Raw genomic sequence first — 23,932 nt, 5'->3', positions numbered from 1 at the left:
GGGCTCACTGCAACATCTGCCCCCTGGGTTGAAGCAATTCTCGTTCTCAACCTCCTTAGTACCTGGGATTATAGGTGTGTGCCACCATGCCCAGCTAATTTTTGTATTTTTAGTAGAGATGGGGTTTCACCATGTTGGCCAGGTTGGTCTTGAACTCTCAACCTCAGGTGATCCACCGGGCTCAGCCTCCCAAAGTGGATTACAGGTGTGAGCCACCGTGCCCAGCCCATTTTTATTATGTTTCTAATCCTAGTCTTTACAGAATTAGGCAGGGCCTCCCACAACCCGGCTTGGCTGTCTCTCCGCTCTCACCCCTCCCACAGCCTACCCAGTCCCTGTGCTCACTGATGGTGTCCCCAGCCCCACGCCTCCCAGTGCACATCTGCCCCTGGCATTCTGGGTCCCAGGATGCTCTTCCTCCTCTTGGCTGCCACGTGGGCTTCTCGTGCCTGTGCCAACATTTCTTCCTAGGAGAGGTCCTCTGGATTCTTCCCCTGCCTCTGGGCAGGTGGGTCAGCCTCTTTGGCTTGTGTGAACCCGGGCGGCAGCCTCTTGCTCTGCAGGCAACTGTCCTATCCCCGCCAGGCTCTGGACACCTGGGGGCAGGACTTGGGTTTATTCCTTTGGCTCCCCTCTGCTCTGCCCAGCCTGGCAGGCAGCCACATGCCAAACTGATTGTTGAGTGGAGGAATTTAACTTGGTGTTTAGAAATCCCTGCTGGAATTTTCCACTGAGATAAGCAAGGATAAAGGTTTGGAGGCAAGGCAGACACCACAATTCCTGCTTATCTCAAAGGCCTTAGGAGATAAGGACATTCTGGAAGAGCTGACCTCGGATAATTATCACAGCTGAGTTTGATTCTTCACAGCAGCTCTGCAAGAAAACCCCAAGGAGGAGGGGGGCGCCGCTTCCCCACAAATCCCCTGAGGACTTCAGCCCATGGTTCCCTGGCCAGAGTGGGGTCACCTGGTCACTTATGCAAGAAAGAAGATACGAATGCATTAACAACCTGAACCACAGTGGGGATCTCCTCGTAAGGAACAAGGAGGGCATGGATCTGGGGCAGGCCGTTTACAATGCCTGTTGCAAGCCCTGAGAGCTGCTTCAACATCTCAGAAATGTTTATGCAGCAGTAGGCCTGGCTCTCCCCGCAACCCCAGGGCAGTAAAGGGTGGAAAGTTACAAAGGACTGACTTGGCTAGAAAGGAACCCACATGGGATAAACTGTCTCAGAGAAAAATCCCGTCACTGTTGATATTTGAGCAGAAACTGAGACATCAGGTGGCAGGAGAGCTGCAGAGATTCTTCAGCCATTGGACGGGCACTCAGGCCACATCCACCCCGGGGGGCCCGTCTAGCTCCCCAATGATATCATTTTGCATGTTTTGGAAGGAGAAAGTGTGCATGCCTGCATACGTGGCCTGTGTAAGTAGCATTGTGAATATTCTCCCTATCAATGGTAACACAGACGAGTTGATAAAATGCCTAGAGAAAAATTTAAAAATTGGTATGTGTTAAAATCATATGAATTCTGGTCCTGTAAGTAAATTGCTTATGTTCCATTTTGCCTAATTTCTACTACAAGCAATGATGATTGTGCACGATACCACGTCTGCGTGGCATTATGGATACTGTCTGGATGGTGAGTCCTGACCCGCCTTCCTTGGGGTTTGTGTCTGAGCTTGATGTCCCACGTCCCCACAGGAATGCACCTTCTGATTTACACGCGTGCACTGCAGGCTTCCTGCTCACACTGGATTCCCACGTCCCCACGGGAATGCACCTTCTGATTTACATGCGTGCACTGCAGGCTTCCTGCTCATGCCGGATGGCCCTCGGTGCATAGAGTGATCGGTCACAGAGGCTGGAAGCGGAGGGAGGTTTAGAACCATCTGGCCCAGCTCCCTTACTTTGGAGGTGAGTAAACTGGTGTTGGGAGGAGGAGACTGTTTCCTGAGGGAGGATCTGGCAGGTTGCTCCCAGATGACCTCTGTGCAGGAGGCGAAGCTGTGAGCCCCCAGACCCTCTTGAATACCTGGGTTCTGGTCTTTCACTGTACCCTTGGGCCTTCACGAGGAGGGTGTCAGGTTGCTTGAGATCAGCATGAGCACCGGGCCCTGCCACACTGACCAAGCAGGAAGTGGGCTCCGGCAGTGGGTCCCCTGCCACCCGCCAGCCGTGTGCCAGCGGGCTGCAAAGTCACCTGGGCTGGGAGGGCCTCCCTTGTGTGAGCTTTGCCTCAGGCACTGTGGGCAACGGACTCTGGGATGGGCCCCAGGATTCCAAGCCCCTGGTGGACATGTCTCTCCCCTTGAGTGTGCACAGGGCTGTGACTATGACGGTGTCACTCCTGAGATCAGGTTATACGATATGGTGAAGGTGAAGGGATTTTGCAGATGTAATTAGGGTCATTCATCAGTTGACTGTGAGTTGAGCAAAAGGGAGATGGTGCTGTGGGAGCCCACCCCAATCGGATGAGCCCTTTAAAAGAGGATCTAGAAGTCAGAAAGCATCTCTTGCTGGCCTTGAGAAAGCAAGCTGCCCTGTGTGAGGGGCCTTGAAGGGCTGAGAGCAGCTGCCCACTGACCCCAGCAGGAATGGGGACCTCAGCCTACTGAGGAAACTGACTTCTGCCAACAAACCTGTGGGCTCAGAAGAGGACCCTGAACTCTAGAAAGACCCCAGCCTGGCCAGTGCCTTGACTGCAGCCTGTGGGAACCTGAGCAGAAGACGCAGCGAGGCCGTGCCCCGACTCCTGGACACAGGAGCCGTGAGGCCATAAATGCGTGTTATTCTAAGCCGCCGAGTCAGTGGGTATGTGTTACGCGTCCAAAGATAACTACACAGGCTTTGACCCTGTCCACCCAGGGGTGTTAGAGGGGCTCTGCTGGTTTTACCCCAGGCCATGGTGAGAGCCACCGCGAACACAGGGCTCTCTTCTCCGCGCTGCAGAAGCTCCGCGCCCTGTCCCCTGCCACAAGTCACGGACTTTCTTCATGTGTTTTACCTCTGTGTTAATAAAGGAGATCTTCTCCAGGGGCTTGATCTAGCGGGAAACAGAGGAGAGGGGGATTTAAATTTCAGTCCATCCAACCCTGTAGATTTGCTGTCCTACAGTAACGTAAAGGATCACCAGGTAAAACGCTGCTTCTCCTGGATGCCGCCGCCTTGCCCCTCTCTCACGTGGGCACTGGTGCCTGGGTTGGGAGTGTGGCTGGGGACTTCGTGGCAGTGTGGGGAGGGGATGTGTTGTCCTTGGACATGTGAGAAGTCCTTGCTTCCCCGTGGTCTCTGCTGGAAATGCCTGCCTGGACCACCGGCCTCTGGGGCACCTTGGCCCTGCCTGCACCAGCCCCTGAGCCTGCCTATCGTGGCGTCTCCTTCCACGGTCCCGTCCTGGCCCTCAAGGGCTCTCTGCACCCTCACCGGTCACTTCTGTGATCTCACACATGTGCATTGCTCAAGGGGTGGCTGGGGATGCCGCCTGGCCCAGCTCTGTGCTGTTTGGGGACTGGCCTGAGGGCTTCTAGGGGTTTCCTCCTTCTAGGGAGTTGGGACCCCCCCAACATGATCCATGGGCTGTTACATAATCACGGATGAGCTTAGCAGATTCCAAAACTCCTTTCTCTAGACAAGGCCTGGCTTTCAAACCTGCTGTCTGACTGTAGGCACAAGCCTCCCATTTTGGGAGTAAAAAGCTGGTTCTTAAGCATTTTGTCTTTTTAATTTTTTTTTTTTTAATTTTTACTTTTTGAGACAGAGTTTCACTCTTTTGCCCAGGCTGGTGTGCAGTGGCACAATCTCAGCTCACTGCAACCTCTGCCTCCCAGGTTCAAGCAAGTCTCCTGCCTCAGCTAGGATCATAGGCGCACGCCACCATGCCTGGCTAGTTTTTTGTATTTTTAGTAGAGATGGGGTTTCTCCATGTTGGTCAGGCTGGTCTTGAACTCCTGACCTCAGCAATCCACCCAGCTCAACCTTTCAAAGTGCTGGGATTATAGGCCTGAGCCACTGCACTGGCCTCTTTTTGCATTCTTGCTATAAAATTGTTATTTGTATCTTCCTCCCATTCTACGCTCCCCCAACCTTGCAGGAAGGTGGATTCTTCAAGGGAATTGGGGAGAAGAGAAGCACATTCACGTGTCTCCACATTCAGCCTCCATCTCACGAGTTATACCATTCCCAGCACGTCACCACCCCCAGACCTTTGGTTACCAGCCTGGGGGCAGAGGATAAGGACTCATTCAAAAAGAGAGATTCTCAAGTCTCCAGAGTGCCGGGGCCCAGCCGAGCATGCTGGCAGCTTCCAGGGAGGTGGCCACGCCCCAGGGGAAGTGGTTGCATGGAGGAAGAATCCCAGAGGAGGCTTGGACGTGGCAGAGCAACACTGGTCCTGTGTTAGGACTGGCTAGTCCATCCTGCAGGGATGAGGGGCAGAGCCTCAGCAGAAGCCCAGGCCGGTGTCCCCGCCTCCAGCATAAGAGCCCCTGACTCCCACAGGGCGGAGGAACCACCGTGATGGTGGAACTTACTTCCCAGCAGCCCCATGGGATGGGACCCAAACTAGAAGTTAGGGTGATTTTGGAGAACATAAAGTGAGCTGGTTTCCCATACACTGGCTGTGTGGAGTAATGTTCACAGCAACAGATTTCCGTCTCCTCAGCCTCAGACCCAACCCTGGTACCCCAGCCATACTCAGAGGCTCTGGAAATCTTACCTGGAGGAGACTCTTACATTACCACCAAGCCAGAAATTTCCTGACTAGAGTCTCCTGAAGAATTTGGGAAGACCAGGAGGAAGTCCACCTCCCTGTCCTGCACCTGGAGTCTCCCATATCCACGGAGGCCACATCCACCCTGCCCTCAGATGGCATCAGCCCAGGGTCTGCCCCTGCACTGGCTCACACTGAGTTGCCTGTGGGTCTAGGGTGGGGCTCAGCCAGGGTTGGCTTCCAGCTGACAGTGGGAGGAATTCATTCATTTGACCGAAATATTCTTTTCTCTTCTGGGCTGTTGGTTCTTCAAGTGCAACAAAGATTCAACACAGCTCCAAGGAAGGAGCCAAGAAAAATATTCCGTGCCAAAGTGAGACCCCGGAAGTGAAACCCTGGAACAAAGCTGAACAACGGGCTCCAGTTGGGTGCCAGCAAACGTAGGACAGGAATGTGACTTCCGGCAGCACACAGGTGCTCCCAGGTCACCTGCTTTGTGGTCCAGCCTCCTGCTGAGTCACCTGCTTTGTGATCCAGCTTCCTGCTCTGCCCCAGGTGACCACATGACCACCGTGGACTTTGCCCTGAAATCTTTTGGGAGGAGAAGAGGCCTGACCTTGGGGCTGGGGGCCAGCGGGCACTGCCCTGGTCCAAGGCTGCTGCTCTTGACCTCTGCTCTGAGGCTGTTTTCCACTGGAGCAGAGGCTCCTTCTGTCCTGCCTGTGGAGGGAAGCAAACCTTCCCCTGGGCCAGAGAGAGGAGAAAAGGGAGACAGGTAGCAACGCTGTGGACTGGTGATGATAGGCTCTTCAGCTCCCTGCAAGTGACCGGGCCTGGGGAACAGGTGAGTCATTGTTTGAACCTCTGTGCATTTTGCAGAGTGTCTGCCTCTGTGTGTGTATGTCTACTTCTCTGTGTGTGTGTCTCTGTGTGTCTGTATGTGTGCTCACATGTTTGTACCCATGTCTGTATTTGTTTGTGTCTGTGCATGTGCCCGTATGTGTATAATCAAAGGACAAAGCTGGGGCGGAGACTTCCTGGTTCAAATTTCTGATGGCTCACTAGGTTGGATTCCCAGAAGGAGATTCTTATTTGAATTTTTCTTCTGGAAAGTTCCAGTTTTAAGTTCTTGAAAAAACAAAACAAACAAACAACAAAAAAACCAAACTTCTGGTAATAAGAAGAACTCTTCAGGGAATCCATTTCAAATGACATCAGAATCCCCAATTTAATACCCAGTGATATCTAGGAAGCTTGTCAGGTTTTCTTGTAAACTCCTTTTTACAATCTACATTTTGTTTTCTTTCTGTATCAAATGGCTGCATTCTGAATGCAATGTACTGGTGTACCTCTCGTAATCTCAATATTCTTCACAGGCCCAGGCAAGGGTGACACAGGAGCGCAGCTGGCAATAGACTCATCAACCAGACCCTTCCCTGGAATGGCCCCTTCCCCACAAAAAAGACTGATTTGGGATTTGCTCTCCTTTTTTTTTTCCCTTTAGTGGAAGGGAGGTGTAAGAAATGAAAAAACCACAAGTTAAGATTACTAGAGAAGCTCCAATCTTGAATATGGTGTTCTTGAAAACATCTTTGTCTTCAATAATCTAATAACGTCTTTGACTACTAATAACCCCCACTTGATTAAATTCTGGAGGCGGGGGGTCAGGCGCCACACTTTCAATTTTCTCTTTGGACAGAAGGCTCCAACCTTTCATTATTGAAAGCTTACAACACTCAATCACACAAAAAGTTATATAAGAAAATGTTTACTGCAGTCTTATTACAGAGAAAAAATTAAAACTAAGTAAAAATCCAGTATTAGGAAAATGGTTCAGCAAGTTGAGATAGTTGTAGAAATGTTATGTGTCCTCTAAACATGATTTTGAAGCAATGTGAGACTGCCTTTGGTATTACATTTAAGTATTTTTTACATATATGAGATAATACTTTTATGTTAAAACCATGGGTTTTGGTTTGTTTTTAGGAGTCATAGAAAAAGCTAGAAGTAGGCAAAAATACCTTTTGTGGTTGTATTAAGGGAGTGGAGTTATGGGTAGTTTATTTATATTGACACTTGTATGTTTATAGTAAAATAACTTTTTTTTTTTTTTTTTTTTTGGAGACAGAGTCTCGCTCTGTTGCCCAGGCTGGAGCGCAATGGTGGGATCTTGGCTCACTGCAACCTCTGCCTCCTGGGTTCAAGTGATTTTCCTGCCTCAGCCTCCCGAGTAGCTGGGATTACAGGCATGCACCACCATACCCAGCTAATTTTTGTATTTTTAGTAGAGTTGGGGTTTCACTGTGTTGGACAGGCTGGTCTCCAACTCCTGACCACAAGTGATCTACCCACCTCGGCTTCTCAAAGTGCCATTACAGGCATGAGCTGCTGCGCCCAGCCCAAAAATAAAATAACCTTATTAAAGAGACATATCATTGTCAAAGGAATGAGACGCTGGCATCCCAGTAGTCACAGTGCATTCCTTCAGAGTCCACCTATTTCAGTTAATTCAGACAAGTTTTGGGCCACAGATTTTTTTTGACTTAGGAAAGGTTTTATTAACCTGTACAAATAAATAGCAAAGAGAACTTGAAGGGATATTTTTGTTTATTTTTAATTATTTTTTATTTCAATAGATTTTGGGGGAACAGGTGGTATTTGGTTACATGGATATGTTCTTCAGTGATTTCTGAGATTTTGTTGCACCCAATACCTGAGCAGTGTACACTGTAGCCATTGAGTAGTGTTTGTTCCTTCACCCCACTCCCACTACCCTTTCCCCTTCCACCAAAGGGTGGAGAGTCTGGGCTGTGCCTTGACCTCTGAGAGCCTGTCCCCAGCTGACTTGAGTGGATCATCTGATGGACTGAGTTCCCACCCCAGGCACTCTCACTTTGCCTCAGGTGCTGTCTTAGTCTGTGCTGCTTTGACAGAATTCCTGAGACAGAAATGTATATAGAACAAAGATTTGTTTCTTATGGTTCTGGAGTCTGGGAAGTCCAAGGCCAAGGGGTCTACATCTGTTGGGGCCTTCTTGCTGTGTCATCCCACAGTGGAAGGTGAAAGGACAAGAGAACACGCAGGCTTGTGGACGTGCAAGACTGCAGCAGTGTTAATCTGTGCCGGGCATGGATTAATGAGAGCAGAGTCCTCATGACCCAACCACCTTCTGTTAGGCCCCACCTCCCAGCATGGTTGCACTGGGGACTAAGTTTTCAAATCTGCTTTTTGGAGGATCCATGCAAATCATAGCCGGCCCCAAGAAATCATCCTCAATCCAGGAGGATATTTCAAAGCACAGGTGCTGTGTTATGTGCTCTTTGTGCTTGGCCTCATTCATTCATTTCTTAGGTATTTATTGAGTACTTACTATGTGCTAGGCACCATTCCCAGCTCCAAGGAAAACAGAATTCTAGCAGTGATTCCTAGTCTTGGCTGCATACTGAGATCACCTGGAGAGATTTTCTTTTTCTTTCTTTCTTTCTTTCTTTCTTTCTTTCTTTCTTTCTTTCTTTCTTTCTTTCTTTCTTTCTTTCTCTCTCTCTCTCTCTTTCCTTCTTTCTTTCTTTCAAAGAAACACAGATGGAAAACTTAATGTTATGTTTTTTATCCATCTCTGAAGCCAGCATCATACTTGATGGTGAAACTTGAGTATTTCCATCTAAGGTGGGTTTCCAGGCATGTTTGGGATAACCACTCGAGTCTACTATGTGGCGCCCTTCTTCTCTGACGGGTAGAGAGCCCTAAACCCTCCTGTTAAGGACTCTGTGACTCTCCAGTCGCTTTCTGCCTAGAACGATCTTCTTGGTATCTAGGACCCCATCCTATTTGTTTCAAGACTGATTTCAAACTTGATTACTTCTCCTCTTATCCCTGCAGGGCAGACCCGACCAGTCTGTGGCCGTGGCTCCTTACTGGGGGCAGTGAGGGCATGTGGATTGCTTCCAACCACTCCTGCTTTTTCTTCTTTCCTTTTCAAAGTTCCTCCCCTTCCCTCTTTAGGGAGCCTTCCTCTTGCCCACCATGGTGAGGGAGGGAGATGAGACTCTGATCACAGGACCAGCTGCCCCTGATGGGTTTCATATTGATTGTGGAGAGCTTCTCTTCCTAGATAATAAACAAGCACCAAGTGATAACATTAGAACATTATCAGAATGCCACCATTTTGCAACCCTCTAGTGAAAGAGCGGGTCGAAGTAATGGTCTTCAGTAACTGCCAACATCACAGAGAGACAACTGGACATTATTTGCCTTCTGCGGGAAGTGCACACACACTCTCATGGCAATCTTGCCAAAAAAATAGCCTGTATCTAATCAGGTTTATATCCTGAACCACCACGTATCAAAAACACAAAGTTCAGAGGACTCCATTCAATAACACAGGGGTGCAATCAGCAACATCCGTACTGGAAATCTATAAGACAACCTGATTTCTTCAACACATGAACTGCAAAGAACAAAATGCCAGTATCTGTACTGAGATTTGCAGAGGATTGGATGCCTGGGATCTGCTTTACATGAACCTGCTAGGGGGAGGTTTGGGAGTGTGAGTGGCATGAATGGCTGAGCTGATTACTGGGGAAGAGGGAGGTGGGTCCATGGGCCCATCAGACCGTTCTCTCTATTGTGGTGTGTACATGAGAGTTTTTATAATGAAAAAATATGCAGGGGTCACCCACATTTATTTTGACCACAAAATTGGTTTTCTCTGGGGCCTACCACTGTGATTCTGAGGCTTTAGACACAACAGGAATGTGTCTATGATGTTTTGAGATCATTGAGACACCAACTTTTTTTAGGTAGATTTTTTTCTGAAACACCAACTTTAATCCATGAACAACCACCCAAGAAATGCTCAGATGCTTTTTACCTCTCCATGCATTAGATACTTTGGGGACAAGTAATAGATTTGTAAAAATTCAAAGTAATGGAAGGTGAACAATAAGCCCTAAGACCTCCACATGTAATCATTGCTTTTCAAGGTCTGCAGTGACCTGTGCCCGGAGCTTTCTAAGCAAAACTCCTTTTGTTCCTTACCACAGACGTAAAAATGGACCTAAAAACTGCAGATGGGGAGATGGGGCATGGGGTGCAGAGGGGAGCAGGAGTGTGGACCCAGGTGGCCTCTGAGTTGGGAGCTCTGTTTCGGACCATCTGCTCCTGAGCAGGAAGCAGCCCTGGGGTTGAGCTTGCTGAGTTGCTGTGGCTCAGATGTTCCACCTGCTTCAGGCGGCTGTGATTCTTTGCAGGGCATGGCACAGGCACACAGGACCCCCCAGCCCAGGGCTGCCCCCAGCCAGCCCCGTGCATTCAAGCTGGTTCTCCTGGGAAGTGGCTCCGTGGGTAAGTCCAGCTTGGCTCTTCGGTACGTGAAGAATGACTTCAAGAATATCCTGCCTACGGTAGGCTGTAAGTGAGAGCAGAGCACCCCTTTGCTGGTCTTCAGTGCAGAAGTCTAGGTTGCTGACTCACACCTAGGGCAGAGGGGGATGATGCCTGCCTGGGAAACCCCATGCTGTCCTGGGGCCTTGAGCTGCCTGTGTCCAGTGCGTGAGGGGAGGGAGTGAGGTCCATGAGCGCAGCCACAGAATCTACAAAGACAGGAAGCACCCTTGGCTCTGGGTCAGATTTCAGCTTAGCTGGAGTCTGCAGGGGGTGGAGATTCTGGAGTAGGACCTCTGGCCCCAAAGGGTTGGGTTGGGTGTGAGGGATTTTGCTGGTGGAAGGGAGAGCCCGGATGAAGCCTCCTGGGCTCTGGCCACTCAGTGGCCTAAACCAGCTGTCCTCTCCCACCGCCCAGGCCACCCTCCTGCTAACACTGCTCCCTTGCTTTATTTACCCCAACAGCATCTTCCTTCCCGCCTGGACTTGGTTTACCAGCTTGGCCTGGATTGGGGGTGGGAGGATCCTTGTTGGGCGTGGGTGGGGAGAGAGACCTTCTCGCTGTGTTTCTTAAAAAGGCTAACCTGTTGTGAAGCTCAGGAGTGACTGCATGGGGCATCTGCAGGCTGCTGGCCTCCTTCCCATCCTGCTGTGGGCACAGCCTGCCTAGGCAGTGAAACCCAGTTTTCACCTGAAATGGGGAAAGCCATCGTGTTCTTTATGCCAATGTCCCCCGGGGGAACACGTGCAGAATCAGAGCCTTGGTTTCAAATTCGGACTCTGACATGGATAAGCTGCCCATCTCCAGATGGACTCATTCGTTTACTCATCTAACAGGCATCTGTTGAGCACAAACCCTTTTCCACGCCTGCGTTAGGTGGGGAGGATTCTATAACCAGCTAAACAGATGCACCAAACACAGAAACACAATTGCAAAATGTGGCACATGGTGTTAGCTATTAGGGAGCCCTTCCATTTTCTCGGGGGTGGGGAGTAGTTCCTGAAGGATCCCCAGGAGATACAGGGGGATCGGCAGGGGTCTGCCTGGTCCAACTCCCAGAGCTAGTGGTGAGAACAGCCAGAGTGATGGTGAGAGGCTGTCTGCAGAGGGGGACCCTGGGGAGAGAGTCAAGGTTGCCCTGGGGTGGGCAGTGCAATCCTCTTCTCCATTAGCAGGGAGATCTGCACCCCTCACCCCGCAAGTCCTGATATGGGACTTGGCTTCCTTTAAAAATACATCAAAGTGCCAAGGCTGGCCTGAGGGTGGCCTCAGCTGAGAATAGAGAACACAGACGAGGGCCTCACTGGGCCTGGATGTTGAGAGCTTTGTACCTGGGTGACTGGTATTCAAGATGCAGAGAGAGGCAGCAGGTGTCGGGCCAGGTGAGTTGGACTGGGGATGGATCTCACTCTGAGACGGAGGTCTGCACACCATGGCTCTCTGGCTGTTCTGCTTGTTTTGTGCATAAGGTTCTGTGGAGACAAAGCTCTACCTGTTCAGGTACTTACCCTCTGTAAATGATACTCTTGCTGTTCCTCCTCTTTTCACTCTAAAACGGCAGCAGTGTTGAGTGGTTGCGGCAGTGACCCCATGGCCAGTAAAACCTGAAGTATTAGCTACAGGGCCTTGTACAGAAGGACCCTGTGCTGCCACCCTATCAGAGCCTGCAGGAGCCAGCGCCCAAAGGCACTCACTGGGTGAGTGCAAGCAGGGCTGGGAGACTCCGAGATGCGTGGTTGGAGGGTGGGAGGGTGCTTTGGATTCATTGAGACGTGCTTGGACGTGCTCAGCCCACAGAGAGCTGTACCCACAGAGCCCCCACCTTCCTTGGGTGGGGGTGAGGGGCGATGTGTGGGGTCTGTGGAGCCTCAGGCTGATGCTGGGCATTCTGTATTTTACAGGCGAGGGGGATGGAGGCCCCGACATTGAAGGGCGAGGCCCTAGTTCCTTTTGTTCCATCAAGCCAGGGTCCGAGCGTCCCCCTCACACCTGCTCTGGCTGTCCCAATTGCCCGCCCTCTCTTCAGGGGGCCTACCAGGCTCAGTGGGGTGAACAAAGCTGGGCTTGCTGGGGAGTCCCAGGCCAGGTTGGGGGTCTTTGCTTGTGGGGAAGGCCTGTATGTCTCACTCTACTACTGGTCCTCTGCCTTGGCCCTCCGGGGCCACCCCACTGCTGGCAGCTTTCAGATGAAAGCCAGGGCCTCCCTTCCTCCAAACCCCTCTCCCCCAGGCCCGGGTTTGTCTCCTCTCTCCGAGGAGCAGGACCATTCTACAGGCTGGACTCTTCCTTTCACCCAGGCCTGCTGTGTGGGGTCTTTGCTCCCACTCTGGGTCTCCGTGATGGGGCAGGGTTGGGAGGCTGTGGGCTGTGGCCCGTGGCACAACAGGGAGAGGAGGAGAACAGCCAGAATAGGTTAGCCTGTGGCTCACAAGCCGCCTTCATCCCATCAGCCTCCAACCCTGGGGTCCGTAGTTTTGTATTGAGCACCTGGGTGTGGGGGCAGCTGTGCTGGGTTGCAGGAGCAGAACTGTGGAAGCTCCTTCCTTTGCTGTTGCCTGAGTCCCCTGTGGGAACGCTGGTCTTCTCTGCTTCCATCTAAGTGTCTGCGTTACACTTTGGGATAATATTACAGCTTTGGGAGGTAGCTATTACTATAGCTATGGATAGACGTCATGCAATTTATTATTATCATTATGTTAATTTTTTTGAGACAGAGTCTTGCTCTGTCACCCAGGCTAGAGTGCAGTGGCTCACTGGAACCTCTGCCTCCTGGGCTCAAGCCATCCTCCCACCTTAGCCTCCAGAGTAGCTGTGACCACAGGTGCACACCACCATAGCTAATTTTTATATTTTTTGTAGAGATAGAGTTTTGCCATGGTGTGTACCACCGTATCTGGCCTATGTTAGTTCTTTTATTATTATTATTTTTTGAGATGGAGTCTCGCTCTGTTGCCCAGGCTGGAGTGCAGTGGTGCGACCTTGCCTCACTGCAACCTCCACCTCCTGGGTTCAAGCGATTCTCCTGCCTCAGCCTCCTGAGTGGCTGGGATTACAGGTGTGCACCACCATGCTGATTTTTGTATTTTTAGTAGAGATGGGGTTTCACCGTGTTGGCCAGGCTGGTTTCGAACTCCTGACCTCAAGCAATCCACCAGCCTTGGCCTCCCAAAGTGTATGTTAATTATTAATCATCATTATAATCATTACATGATCATATATTATTATAAATGTGGGTATTGCCGCTTCTAGGATGAGGAGATGGGATGTGCTCATTCCTTTAACTTATGTGCTTTGGGGGAAGAGTGATCTGTGTTGCACGAAAACCCTTTGAGAGCATACACTCCTGCTGCTTTTGTCACGTGTGACTTCAGCTTTTATCAAGAACACTGGCTCCTGCCCAGGGGAGAGGGTGGGCCAGGAGCAGAGCCTCAGAGGAGAACGGGAGTGCTGTCCTCACAGGCAGCCTGGAAATGCAGGAGGCAACGCGCCCAGTGCTTGCTTGCAGGAACCCCGAGGGAGGGATGGGATGGACGGCCACAGGAATGCCGCTCCTTCCCTCCATCTGGATTTTTTCCCTGTGAAATGGGAATGTAAACACCTTCCTGGAGTGGGCTTTCCATGAAAGGTTGCTGTCACTTTGGGTGGCTTGAGGTCACCAAGGCCAGCCCTGTCTGAGGGGTCAGCCTTCAGGAGGATTGACTTGTGTCTCTGGGGCCCTCCCGAGGGGGTCTGGTTCAGTGGACAGGTGTGTGGGGTGGGGCCCACAGCAGGACGTGACACAGGCCGTGGGCTCAGCTCCTGGCAAGACACCGTCCATCCAGAAGAAGCAGGAAGCAGAGCCAGAAAGTGACACGGACTTGAGCCCTGAAGCTGGAAACCCAACGTGCTGGCCGGTGCCACAAGAGCAGGCAGGGCAGAGGCAGAGCAGACAGGAGTCCAAGTGAGCCCAGCCTCCCGCCCACCCCCGCCAGGGCCTGTTGAGGAGGTGGCAGCTGCAGGAGCCACTGCTGTGTCAGGGATGGGGGCTGGCGCTACCCATGGACTGTCCCCAGCGTCCTAACCAGCCACAGCAGGGGAGATTCTGTGCGCTGCCGACTTTTGCATGACATCTTTTGGGAGGATGGTGACATCTAGTGCTTGTGTGAACATTTGCCAGCTGAAGCCACGACTCACCCCAGACTTGCTGGGCTTTTTGCAGGAAGGGGAGGGTGACAAACAGGTACCAAGCACATTCAACCTGGCATCAGTTCACTTCCCTTCTAAACCGAGAACGTGGCTGATGTCCTAGAGCCCCCAGAAAATAAGTTTCCATTTCATGTTCCTTTCAATTTGTCATCAGCTCACTATTTTTACAAAAAAGCCAAGTGCTTCAGAGAAGGCTTCAATGAGCAGAATCAGCTGTTTATTGAAATTAAAAGGTAAAAAAGCAAAACCACTTATATGATGCTAACATTTAGTAAAGAGGCTGGGCGCAGCGGCTCACGCCTGCAATCTCAGCACTTTGGGAGGCTGAGGCAGGCAGATTGCCTGAGCTCAGGAGTTTGAGACCAGCCTGGGCAACATAGTAAAACCGTGCCTCTACTAAAGAAAAATTAAAATTAGGTTGGGCGCTGTGGCTCATGCCTGTAATCCCAGCACTTTGGGAGGCCAAGGCGGGCGGATCATGAGGTCAGGAGATCAAGACCATCCTGGCTAACACGGTAAAACCCTGTCTCTACTAAAAAACAAAAAAAATAGCCGGGTGTGGTGGTGGGTGCCTGTTGTCCCAGCTACTTGGGAGGCTGAGGCAGGAGAATGGTGTGAACCCGGGAGGTGGAGCTTACAGTGAGCCGAGGTCGCGCCACTGCACTCCAGCCTGGGCGACAGAGCGAGACTCCATCTCAGAAAAAAAAAAAAATTAAAATTAAAAAAAAAAAATTTGGTAGAGGAATTATTATTTTTATTTTTACTTTTTTTGAAGATGGGGTCTCATTCTGTTGCCCAGGCTGGAGTGCAGTGGTACGATCACAGTTCACTGTAGCCTCAACCTCCTGGGCTCAAGCAATCCTCTGCCTCCGCCTCTTCAGTAGCTGGGACCACAGGTGTGCGCCATCATACCCAGCTAATTTTTGTATTTTTTATAGAGACAAGGTTTCACTACATTGCTCAGACTGGTCTTGAATTCTTGGGCTAGAGTGATCCTTCCTTCTTGGACTCCCCAGATGCTAGGATTACAGGCATAAGCCACTGTACCCAGCCAAAAATTTATTTTTTAAATTACATTTTGGCTTTAGCTGTGGAGATACAGAACATGTGATTAGTGGGTTTCTGAAAAAGGATATGATAATAAATGCATGTTGTCTTCCAGGTCAGAGCCAAGGAGTGCACAAGACTAGGTTGCCTCGGATACCTGTCCAGGGGCCCACCTGAGGGTCCTACATCTCTCTGCAGGGAAGAGAAGGGTCTATGTTCTGTAAATAGCCAAACATTGACTATTATCATGCATTATCATTGCTTGGACTAAAACCCATGCCCTCCTTAGAATTTTGCTGGGATTTTACAGTAGTGTAAATGCAACCACCAGGCATCATTTTCTTTTCTTTTCCTTCCCCTCCCCTCCCCTCCCCTCCTCTCCTCTCCTCTCCTCTCTTCTTTTTTTGAGGCAGAGTCTCACACAGTCTCCCGGTGCCCAGGCTGGAGTGCAGTGGCACGATCTCAGCTCACTGCAACCTCCACCTCCTGGGTTCAAGTGATTCTCCTGCTTCAGCCTCCTGAGTAGCTGGGACTACAGGAGCGCGCCAGCACACCTTTCTAATTTTTGTATTTTTAGTAGAGACAGAGTTTCACCATGTTGGTCAGGCTGGTCTCGAACTCAACCTCAAGTGATCCACCCACCTGGGCCTCCCAAAGTGCTGGGATTACAGGCATAAGCCACTGCGCCCAGCCTCCGGCCATCATTTTCAACATGGAAAAGGAAAATATGAGAGGCTAAGGTTGGTCAATGGAGGAAGCAAACCTGAGTTTTAGGCTTATGTGTCACCTGCGCCAGCTTTTAAGATAAAACCAAATTCAAACTGAGAAATGTGATTTGAAGTGATGGGAAACAGAAAGATGAGGATGAAAGGCCCACGTTTTAAGACAACAAGTCTACGAAGAGCCAAGAGGACAGGAAGAGGAAGGAAAACTCACGTTTCCTTTCTCTCCTTGCTCAGACGATTTAACTGCCACCCTGGGTGGAGGGCACCATTAGCTCCTGCTATGGACGAGGAAGCTGAGACTTAGAAAGTTTAAGCAAGCTGCCGTCAGGTCAGCTGAGGGGTCTACACTCATGGCCTGGGCACAGTCTTCATTCTGGCACCATCGTCAATCCAGTGGAACACCTGATGTGTTCAGAGGTGTATAGCCGGTTCAGTCCCAACAGTTGCCCCGTCCGGGCTGGAAATCACTGGTCCTACTGTCTGGATGGAGCCTGCAGCTTTGTTTGGCCTGGAGAGTTTGTCTAACTTCAAGTTCCTGGACCTGCAGGAAACTGCAGGACACGCGGGCAGAAGAGCCCAGGTGGTGGCTTCTGTTTAGGAAGAGGCCGTGTCATGAGAGAGAAGCTGGAAAGCTCTGTCCAACCTCCTGTTCTATGTTTAGTGGGTGCAACTGTGTTTTTCCCACCTGTAAAGATGCAATTAAGTCCTATCCCCTGGAACCTGTGAGTGCGACCTTATTTGGAGAGAGGGTCTTTGCAGATGGCCCCTAAGTCCAGTGACTGATGTCCTATAAGAAGGGGAGAGGACGCGGCTACAGAGATGCAGCCACATGAAGACAGAGCCAGAGATGGGGGTGATGCAGCCACCAGGAACACCAGGGTTGCCGGCAGCGCCTGAAGCTGGAGGAGGCCTGGGACGGATTCTCCTTCAGTCTCTGGAAGGAACCAACCCAGCCAGCGCGTTGGTTTTGGACCTCTGGCCTCCAGAACTGCAGGAAGGAATCTGCTAATTTGAGCCACTCGGCTCGTGGGACTTTGTTTTGGCAGCTGCAGGACTCACATGCACTGTCCTTGGAGCGAAAGTTTTCATTTTAAACATGTGGCTCCATTTGGCAGAGTCTCCCCAACAGACTCTAAACCCAACCCAGGGTCTAGGCAGGGTAGCAGCTTTGACAGGAGCCTGCCAGTGTTGGTGGCTCCTCCATGCCCCAGACACCTTGCCTTCCCCCACCCCTTCCTCTCCGATTCTGTGTATAACACGTCCCTGACAAGCCACACACGATGGGCAAAACATTTTGGAGATCTATAAAATAATCATTTTTAAAATAATACCTCTTTGGAAAGCAAAGGGTAGAAAATCTTTAAAAGAACAGTGCATTGCCCAATATGTTAAAGTGCTTGGGGTTTTGTGTGTGTGTGTGTGTGTGTGTGTGTGTGTGTGTGTGTGTGTGTGAAGACAAAGCCCCTGCGTTTCTAGGGGAGACAGGCAGAGAATGCAGGAAGCCTTGCCTCTGGGTGTGTTTGGGGTGCAGGGAGGCTTCCATGGAGGCAGGGGGCCCAGCAGCCCTTCCAGGGTTGCCGCTGGAAGATCTCAAAGGACACCTAAGAGTTTTCTAGGTAAGAAGAGGAAGGACGCCATGCAGAGGGGACAGTAGAGAAGGGGGTTGGTGGGGAGCAGCATCAGGAAAATGGGGAGGTTAGGAGGCGAGGAAGGCCTTGGAGAAGCTTGTGCAGTTGTGACTGCCTCTGTGCAAGATGGGTCTGGCAGACAAGGGGCCAGTGGGCTGGGGGTGCCCGGGGTTCTAGGGGTCCCCAGAGCCCAGTTGCATCTGTGGAAGCCGGCAGGGATGTGTTGGACTCCCGGTAAGTGGAGATCCCTTCCATGGCATATGTAACCCAGAGCTTTTGTGTTAGGTCCTGGAGAGATTTATCTTCCCAACCAAAGCCTCTCTGAAGGCCCCATAGCAATCACTCCTGACACTTTGCTTGATGTGGAAGCCTCCATCTCCCAGAATAACTGTTTGCTCAACCGCCTGGCCATGCGGGCATAGGAGGCACGTGACCAGCTGTCCTTCTGAGCCCATTGCTGTGCCTGTGGCTCACTGTGGTCCCACCTGAGCCACACGTGGCAACCTCGTCCTCTGAGTAAGCCCTGTGGGTCTCCCTGTTTCAGGTGCGTTCTTCACAAAGGTGGTGGATGTAGGCACCGCCTCTCTGAAGCTTGAGATCTGGGACACAGCTGGCCAGGAGAAGTACCACAGTGTCTGCCACCTCTACTTCAGGGGCGCCAATGCTGCGCTTCTGGTGTACGACATCACCAGGAAGGTAGGGCCCACCTTGAGGCATGTCCCATCCTCCTTCCCAAGCACCTGCCTTCTAGTTTCTCCAATGCAATGATGCCATGGGAGGTGTTGGGTCATGGGGGTGGGTCATAAATGGCTTGGTGCCATCCTAGCAGTAACACCTCCTCCAGGATGGCCTCCTGACAACTCCCCATCCTCCTGCACAGTCGGGATTCTGCTCCTCTGTGGTCCACAAAGAACACGCCGCTGCCATCTGCCACTCAGTAGTTCCTGGTGCTGCATTAGGGTCAGGGTTTGGGGTGGTGGCCAGTTCCCCAGACTCTTGCACAAAGTGGTCCTTTGAGGACATCTAGGGGTGGAAGATTCAGGAGCTCAAGGCCTGACCTGACATACCCCGTGGTCGGCAGCCTCCTGGGCCTGCTTGGGGTGAAGGATCTGATGTGTGTCCCAGCAGTTTTCTGCCTGGCTGCACAGGTCACCCAGGACAGGAACGTGCCCTCCTCAGAGGAACAGAGCAGCCTGCAGGTGTGTCCATGGCCAGTTGGATTCTGTGACATTTAACACAACATGAACAGCAACACTGGCTTTCCCCCCCTGGAATAGCTAATGACCACCTGTAAGTTTTGTTTGACATTACTTTTTTTTTTTTCTTTTCTAGGATTCCTTCCTCAAGGCTCAGCAGTGGCTGAAGGACCTGGAGAAGGAGCTCCACCCAGAAGAAGTCCTGGTGATGCTGGTGGGCAACAAGACAGACCTCAGCGAGGAGCGGGAGGTGACCTTCCAGGTACCGCCGAGGAGACCCTGCTCTCCTCTTCCGCAGGAGGAGAGAGCCCTGCCCGCCTGTGCCAAGACCTTGGCACTCACACTTTCACACACGCACACCCACACTTGCACACACTTACACATGTGCACACGCACCTCTACAAGCCCACATGCATTTGCACACACACGCACACCCCCCCACATTCACTCTCACACCCACACACGTACAAGCGCGCACACGTGCACACCCCCCACATTCACTCGCACACCCACACACGTACAAGCGCGCACACGCGCACACCCCCCACATTCACTCTCACACCCACACACGTACAAGCGCGCACACGCGCACACCCCCCACATTCCTCTCACACCCACACACGTACAAGCGTGCACACACGCACACCCCCCACATTCACTCTCACACCCACACACATACAAGTGCGCACACACGGACATGCACACACATACATGCACGCACACACACGCACACCCCCCACATTCACTCTCACTTGCACCCACACACGTACAAGCGTGCACACGCGCGCACATGCACACACATACATGCACGCACACACGCGCACACACACAACTTTCCACCTGAGTTTCTCTGTTAGTCAGATTTCCTGAAAAACTCAGGGCCAGCACCATGGCAGTTCCAACCCAGTGGTGGAGGAGCAGGCACAGCATGGCCGGCAGAGGGAAGGGCAGGGCGGCACTGCAAGGTGGGCTCAGCTTTAATGAGAAAAGTGATCTATTTCCTCAGTAGGGCTCCCTTCCCCTCTCGGTTCCCAGAAGGGGCCTCTGTGCAAATATGGCCTCCCTCACCCGGGTTTTGTCAGGCCTCCTTACAGGCAGAGGCAGCGGTCACCCAGGTGTCGCTGTTGTCTCTCTTCCACGGCATCCCACCTCCCCCACCACATTTAGGACGAAGACCATATAAACAGCTGCAGACAAGTGGCTGATGGGGAGACCCCACACACACTAGAGGCTGGCACAGGGGAAGACCCAACTCAGGGATTAGACCGACAGGCGCGCCTCCCAAAGAGAAAAGGCCCCAGCTTCAATGGAGGCTGTGGAGAGATGGAGAAGTGGGGTGAAGATTTTGGAGAATCTCGGGGGAGAGCAAGGGGAGCAAAGGGAGACAGCATCGGTCTGGGCCTTCGTTGCAAAGTGGGGTTGGGGAGGAGAGGGTCCTGGCAACAGAGCTGTGCCCCCGGAGAGTGACTAGATGTGCTGCGTGCTCAGGCAGGCACAGAAACACGGGTGCGAGGTTACTCAAGGCCTGGAGGGGCAGTGGGCGGCCCCGGTGGGTTTGGAGCGTCTGTCTGGGGAGCTGGCTGAGGTGCTCAGTGGGGACCAACACAGGGCCGGCCGAGGGATCTCTGGGCCGGGACAGGAGTAGTGCATTCATGATGGTGCGAGAGCTGTGGGTGTGACTGGCCACACCTGCTGCCAGCTCCGTGTCTGGCTGGACAGTCAGGAACCTGAGCTGTGCCCTCTGGGATCCATCACAGGCTCCTCTTCCTGGGAGAGTCCTGGAGGCTAGGGGAGGGGCCTGCACAGGGAGGCCCCCATTCCTTGGCCACCCCTGACTCCTGGGCGAGGCTGTGGCCTTCCCATGATTGCTTCTCTCCTGGTCACCTGTTGCAAGCCTGCTATTTTCTAGTTTGCCTTTGCTCTGGGACATCCATTTCTCCCCAAAGGAGAGCTGTGCTGGAAAATGAGGGCTTCCCAGAAGGGCCCAGGTGGGCGCTGTCCAGGGGCCTCCCTCTGCCTCTTCTGTTTCCTGGGTGTTCAGTTGGTTCTTTGCCCAGCATCAAAGCCCACAGGTGCCAACAGGCATGGTGGGAGGGGAGTCTGGGGGTAGGAACCTGGCTTTCCAGGCGCTGCAGGAGGAGGAAGGCTGTCCCCAGCCAGCTAGAAGAAGAGCCTCTACCAGGGAGCACACCCTGCCCCTCCCCGGCCCTGGCTGTCCAGGAGTGCCGAGAAACACAACTTGGACGTGAAACGTGGAGGAGTGCGGGCTCCACAGCTGCAGCTTTCTCAGGTCTTCCTGTTGGAAGTGAACCAGGTGTCCTCAGGAAACTCTTATAAACAACGCTGGGTTTTGTGACTTTCTTTCAGGAAGGGAAGGAGTTTGCCGAGAGCCAGAAGTTACTGTTCATGGAAACTTCGGCCAAACTGAACTACCAGGTGTCAGAGGTGTTCAGTGCCATGGGTGAGTGACGTCCCCATGGGCCAGACAAGGTGGGAGGTGCTCGTCCTTGACTGACTTCCCTGGGTCCCTGTTGCTGGTGACGTGGGATCCCATAGAATGTCTCTAGGGACTGGACAGTAACCAGGAGGGGCAGGAGGCCTTTGTTCTATGGTTCTGGATAAACAGAGAGGGGCGGGTCCCGCCCGGGGTGGCTGGTCTGCAGGGCTGTGCTTGGCTGGGCGACTTCCCTTCCCCTCTTCTTGCCATTCACAGCCCAAGAGCTACTGCAGAGAGATGACAGGGAGGGCCAGGCTCCGGAGGGGGATGCAGCTGTGGCTCTGAACCAGGGGCCCGCGAGGCAGGCCAAATGTTGTGCCCAATAGGTGCAGCCACTCCTGGGGGCTGTGGAGGAGACGCCTCCTGCCTGGGCTGTGGCCAGCTCTTCGAGGATTCTGATTCGCTCTTGATGCTGGGTTGCTCCCGAGCCCTAGAGGTTCCTGGAAGCTGGCCCCATTTATAAAAACCACTTCCTACAGCCAGTGGGAACCGCCAGGGGAAGATCTGATGTCACATGGCTCCCAGGAAAGTGCTGTGCCCCATCCCCACCGACACCCTCTGATCCCCCGATGCCTGTGCCTACCCTACCTGGACGGTGGCCCCCTCAGCCAGGCAGCCTCTGGGCAGAGAGGAAGGAAGGATTGGAAAAGTCCCTGGAGCACAGCGATGGTGGGAAGAAGCCTTACGCCTGATCTGGGGGGGCACTGGCCTGGAGCTTGGGCCCACCTGCTTCGGGGAGTTGGGGAGCAGGCCCAGATGGAGGTGGTGGTGCCGGGAAGAAACGGAGCAATGACTGACTGTGGGGTGGGCGCGGGATTTCCGCATATTGGTGAAGTTGCCCGTGGGAAGCGCAGCTGGGGGCAGTGGCGCCAGTTCCCTCCCATGGTCTCCCGGCTGGCAGTGTGGTGAAGCTGAGTTTCTGTCCAATGCGTAGGAAGGTTCTGAGACATTTCGCCTGAGGTGTAAGGTGTACTGTGTATGCATTGTTTTCTCCAAAAATTAAATTGCTTTTGACAATCTGGCTTTTGGAAGTTTTGGAGGACAAGGCGGGGCACTGCGCCTGATGGATGGTTGTAGGTATTTCTGTATAGATTCTGGGAGGGTTCCTGCTAAGTAAATAAGGAAGCAGGCCCATGTGGCAGGCTGTGACGAACGTGGGCCTGGCCCAGCTCTCTGGATGGGATGCATTCCCAGATGGCGACACTTCATCCTGCCTGCCTCCCTTTACAGAGAAACCCATGTCTTAGTCTGTTTTTGTGTTGCTATAAAGGGATACCTGAGGCTGGGTGATTTATGAAGAAAGAAGTTTATTGGGCTCATAACTCTCCAGGCTGCACAGGATACATGGGGCCAGTATCTGTTTCTGGTGAGGCCCCAGGTTGCTGCCACTCACGGCAGAAGGCACTGAGAGCTGGCGTGCAGAGGTCACACGAGGAGAAGGGTAGGGGGGAGGTCTCACTCTTTTTAACAACCAGCTCTGGGGGAATTCTTACAGGAGCTTTGGAGTAAGAGCTCCCTCATTACTGCTAGGATGGCACCAGGCCATTTATGACCCACCCCCATGACCTAGCCCCTCCCATTAGGCCCCACCTCTCACACTGGGGGTCAGATTTCTTCTTTTTTTCTTCTTTTCTTTTTGGAGATGGAGTCTCGCTCTGTCATCCAGCCTGGAGTGCACTGGCATGATCTTAGTTCACTGCAATTTCTGCCTCCCAGTTTCCAACGATTCTCCTGCCTCAGCCTCCTGAGTAGCTGGGACTACAGGTGTGTGCCACCACACCCACCACATTTTTGTATTTTTTAGTAGAGATGGGGGTTCATCATGTGGCTCAGGCTGGTCTCCAACTCCTGGTCTCAGGTGATCCACCTGCCTCCGCCTCCCAAAATGCTGGGACGACAGGCATGAGCCAGTGCGTCTGGCCCTGGGGGTCAGATTTCAACATGAGGTTTGGAAGGGACAAATATCCAAACTGCAGCAACCCAGACCCTGTTTTGGGAGGTAAACCCCATATGATGTTTCCCTGTTGGGTCTCTTTCTGGACACCTGATATGGCAAGGTTATTTCAAAGGTGGCCACTTTTTGGAAGGTTATATTGGTTTTCATCCTTGTCCCTGGGACTGTGATAAGCAGGGGTAAGTTTTAAACAATAAGACATTTTTATCCACCTGGAAAAAGTGGCATCACTGTACTGGCTGCTGTAAGGATCAAGTAAGGAGAAAACAAAGTACCTCTCGCTTGACGCTAAGCTTCTCATCATGCAAAAGGGGAAAGGGCTCTGTGCCTGGAACTTCCCCGGCTCCTCCGGGCTTCTCTCTGCTCTCATTCACTTTGCACAGAGATGCCAGGCCTTGACCTTCAGTGGTGCCCAGACCATGGGGAGCCCTGACAGGGGATGGAGGAGGGGACACGGAGGCCAGCCACTGCCTAGGGCCCACCTGGTGAGGCTGGCTGTGTCCTGGCCAGAAGCCCCTGCCCCTGCCAAAGAGGCCTCTTCCTCCTGCAGGTGCTGGTGGCTGCTCCCTCCCCTCATCCACTGGGCCTAGGGTGGGCACAGCCCCT

At 52.4% G+C, this 23,932-nt stretch overlaps 1 protein-coding gene across 4 annotated transcripts; it reads left to right on the top strand.

The window, feature by feature from the left end:
• Positions 1 to 689: 689 nt before the first annotated feature.
• Positions 690 to 22,393, top strand: RAB17 (RAB17, member RAS oncogene family). 4 transcript variants are annotated; one of them, XM_038001328.2, is made up of 8 exons: positions 690 to 1,425; positions 1,705 to 1,917; positions 5,026 to 5,555; positions 9,961 to 10,120; positions 18,224 to 18,375; positions 19,012 to 19,137; positions 21,243 to 21,336; positions 21,699 to 22,393. In XM_038001328.2, exons 4-8 carry the CDS (start codon positions 9,964 to 9,966, stop codon positions 21,833 to 21,835), a joined length of 666 nt encoding a protein of 221 aa, XP_037857256.2. In that variant the 5' UTR covers positions 690 to 1,425; positions 1,705 to 1,917; positions 5,026 to 5,555; positions 9,961 to 9,963; the 3' UTR covers positions 21,836 to 22,393. The 4 variants fall into 4 exon arrangements, with proteins under 4 accessions (XP_037857256.2, XP_037857257.2, XP_007964975.3 ...); XM_038001329.2 differs by having other exon boundaries at positions 696 to 1,425; positions 9,961 to 10,054; XM_007966784.3 differs by having other exon boundaries at positions 705 to 1,425; positions 21,589 to 22,393.
• The last annotated feature ends 1,539 nt before the right edge of the window (positions 22,394 to 23,932 follow it).

The sequence above is a fragment of the Chlorocebus sabaeus genome, chromosome 10 (assembly GCF_047675955.1).
Source record: "Chlorocebus sabaeus isolate Y175 chromosome 10, mChlSab1.0.hap1, whole genome shotgun sequence".
NCBI classification, from domain to species: domain Eukaryota; kingdom Metazoa; phylum Chordata; class Mammalia; order Primates; family Cercopithecidae; genus Chlorocebus; species Chlorocebus sabaeus.
The sequence above is the reverse complement of the archived record's forward strand: the minus strand, read 5'-3'. Positions and strand labels throughout refer to the sequence as shown.

What these genes read in the sequence shown, in the direction of transcription:
- RAB17 (XM_038001328.2), top strand. Translation starts at nt 9,964, where the DNA reads ATGGCACAGGCACACAGGACCCCCCAGCCCAGGGCTGCCCCCAGCCAG. An exon ending in TGTACGACATCACCAGGAAG is followed by an intron (nt 18,376 to 19,011) that starts GTAGGGCCCACC and finishes TTTCTTTTCTAG; the next exon opens with GATTCCTTCCTCAAGGCTCA. An exon ending in AGAGGTGTTCAGTGCCATGG is followed by an intron (nt 21,337 to 21,698) that starts GTGAGTGACGTC and finishes TGTGCCCAATAG; the next exon opens with GTGCAGCCACTCCTGGGGGC.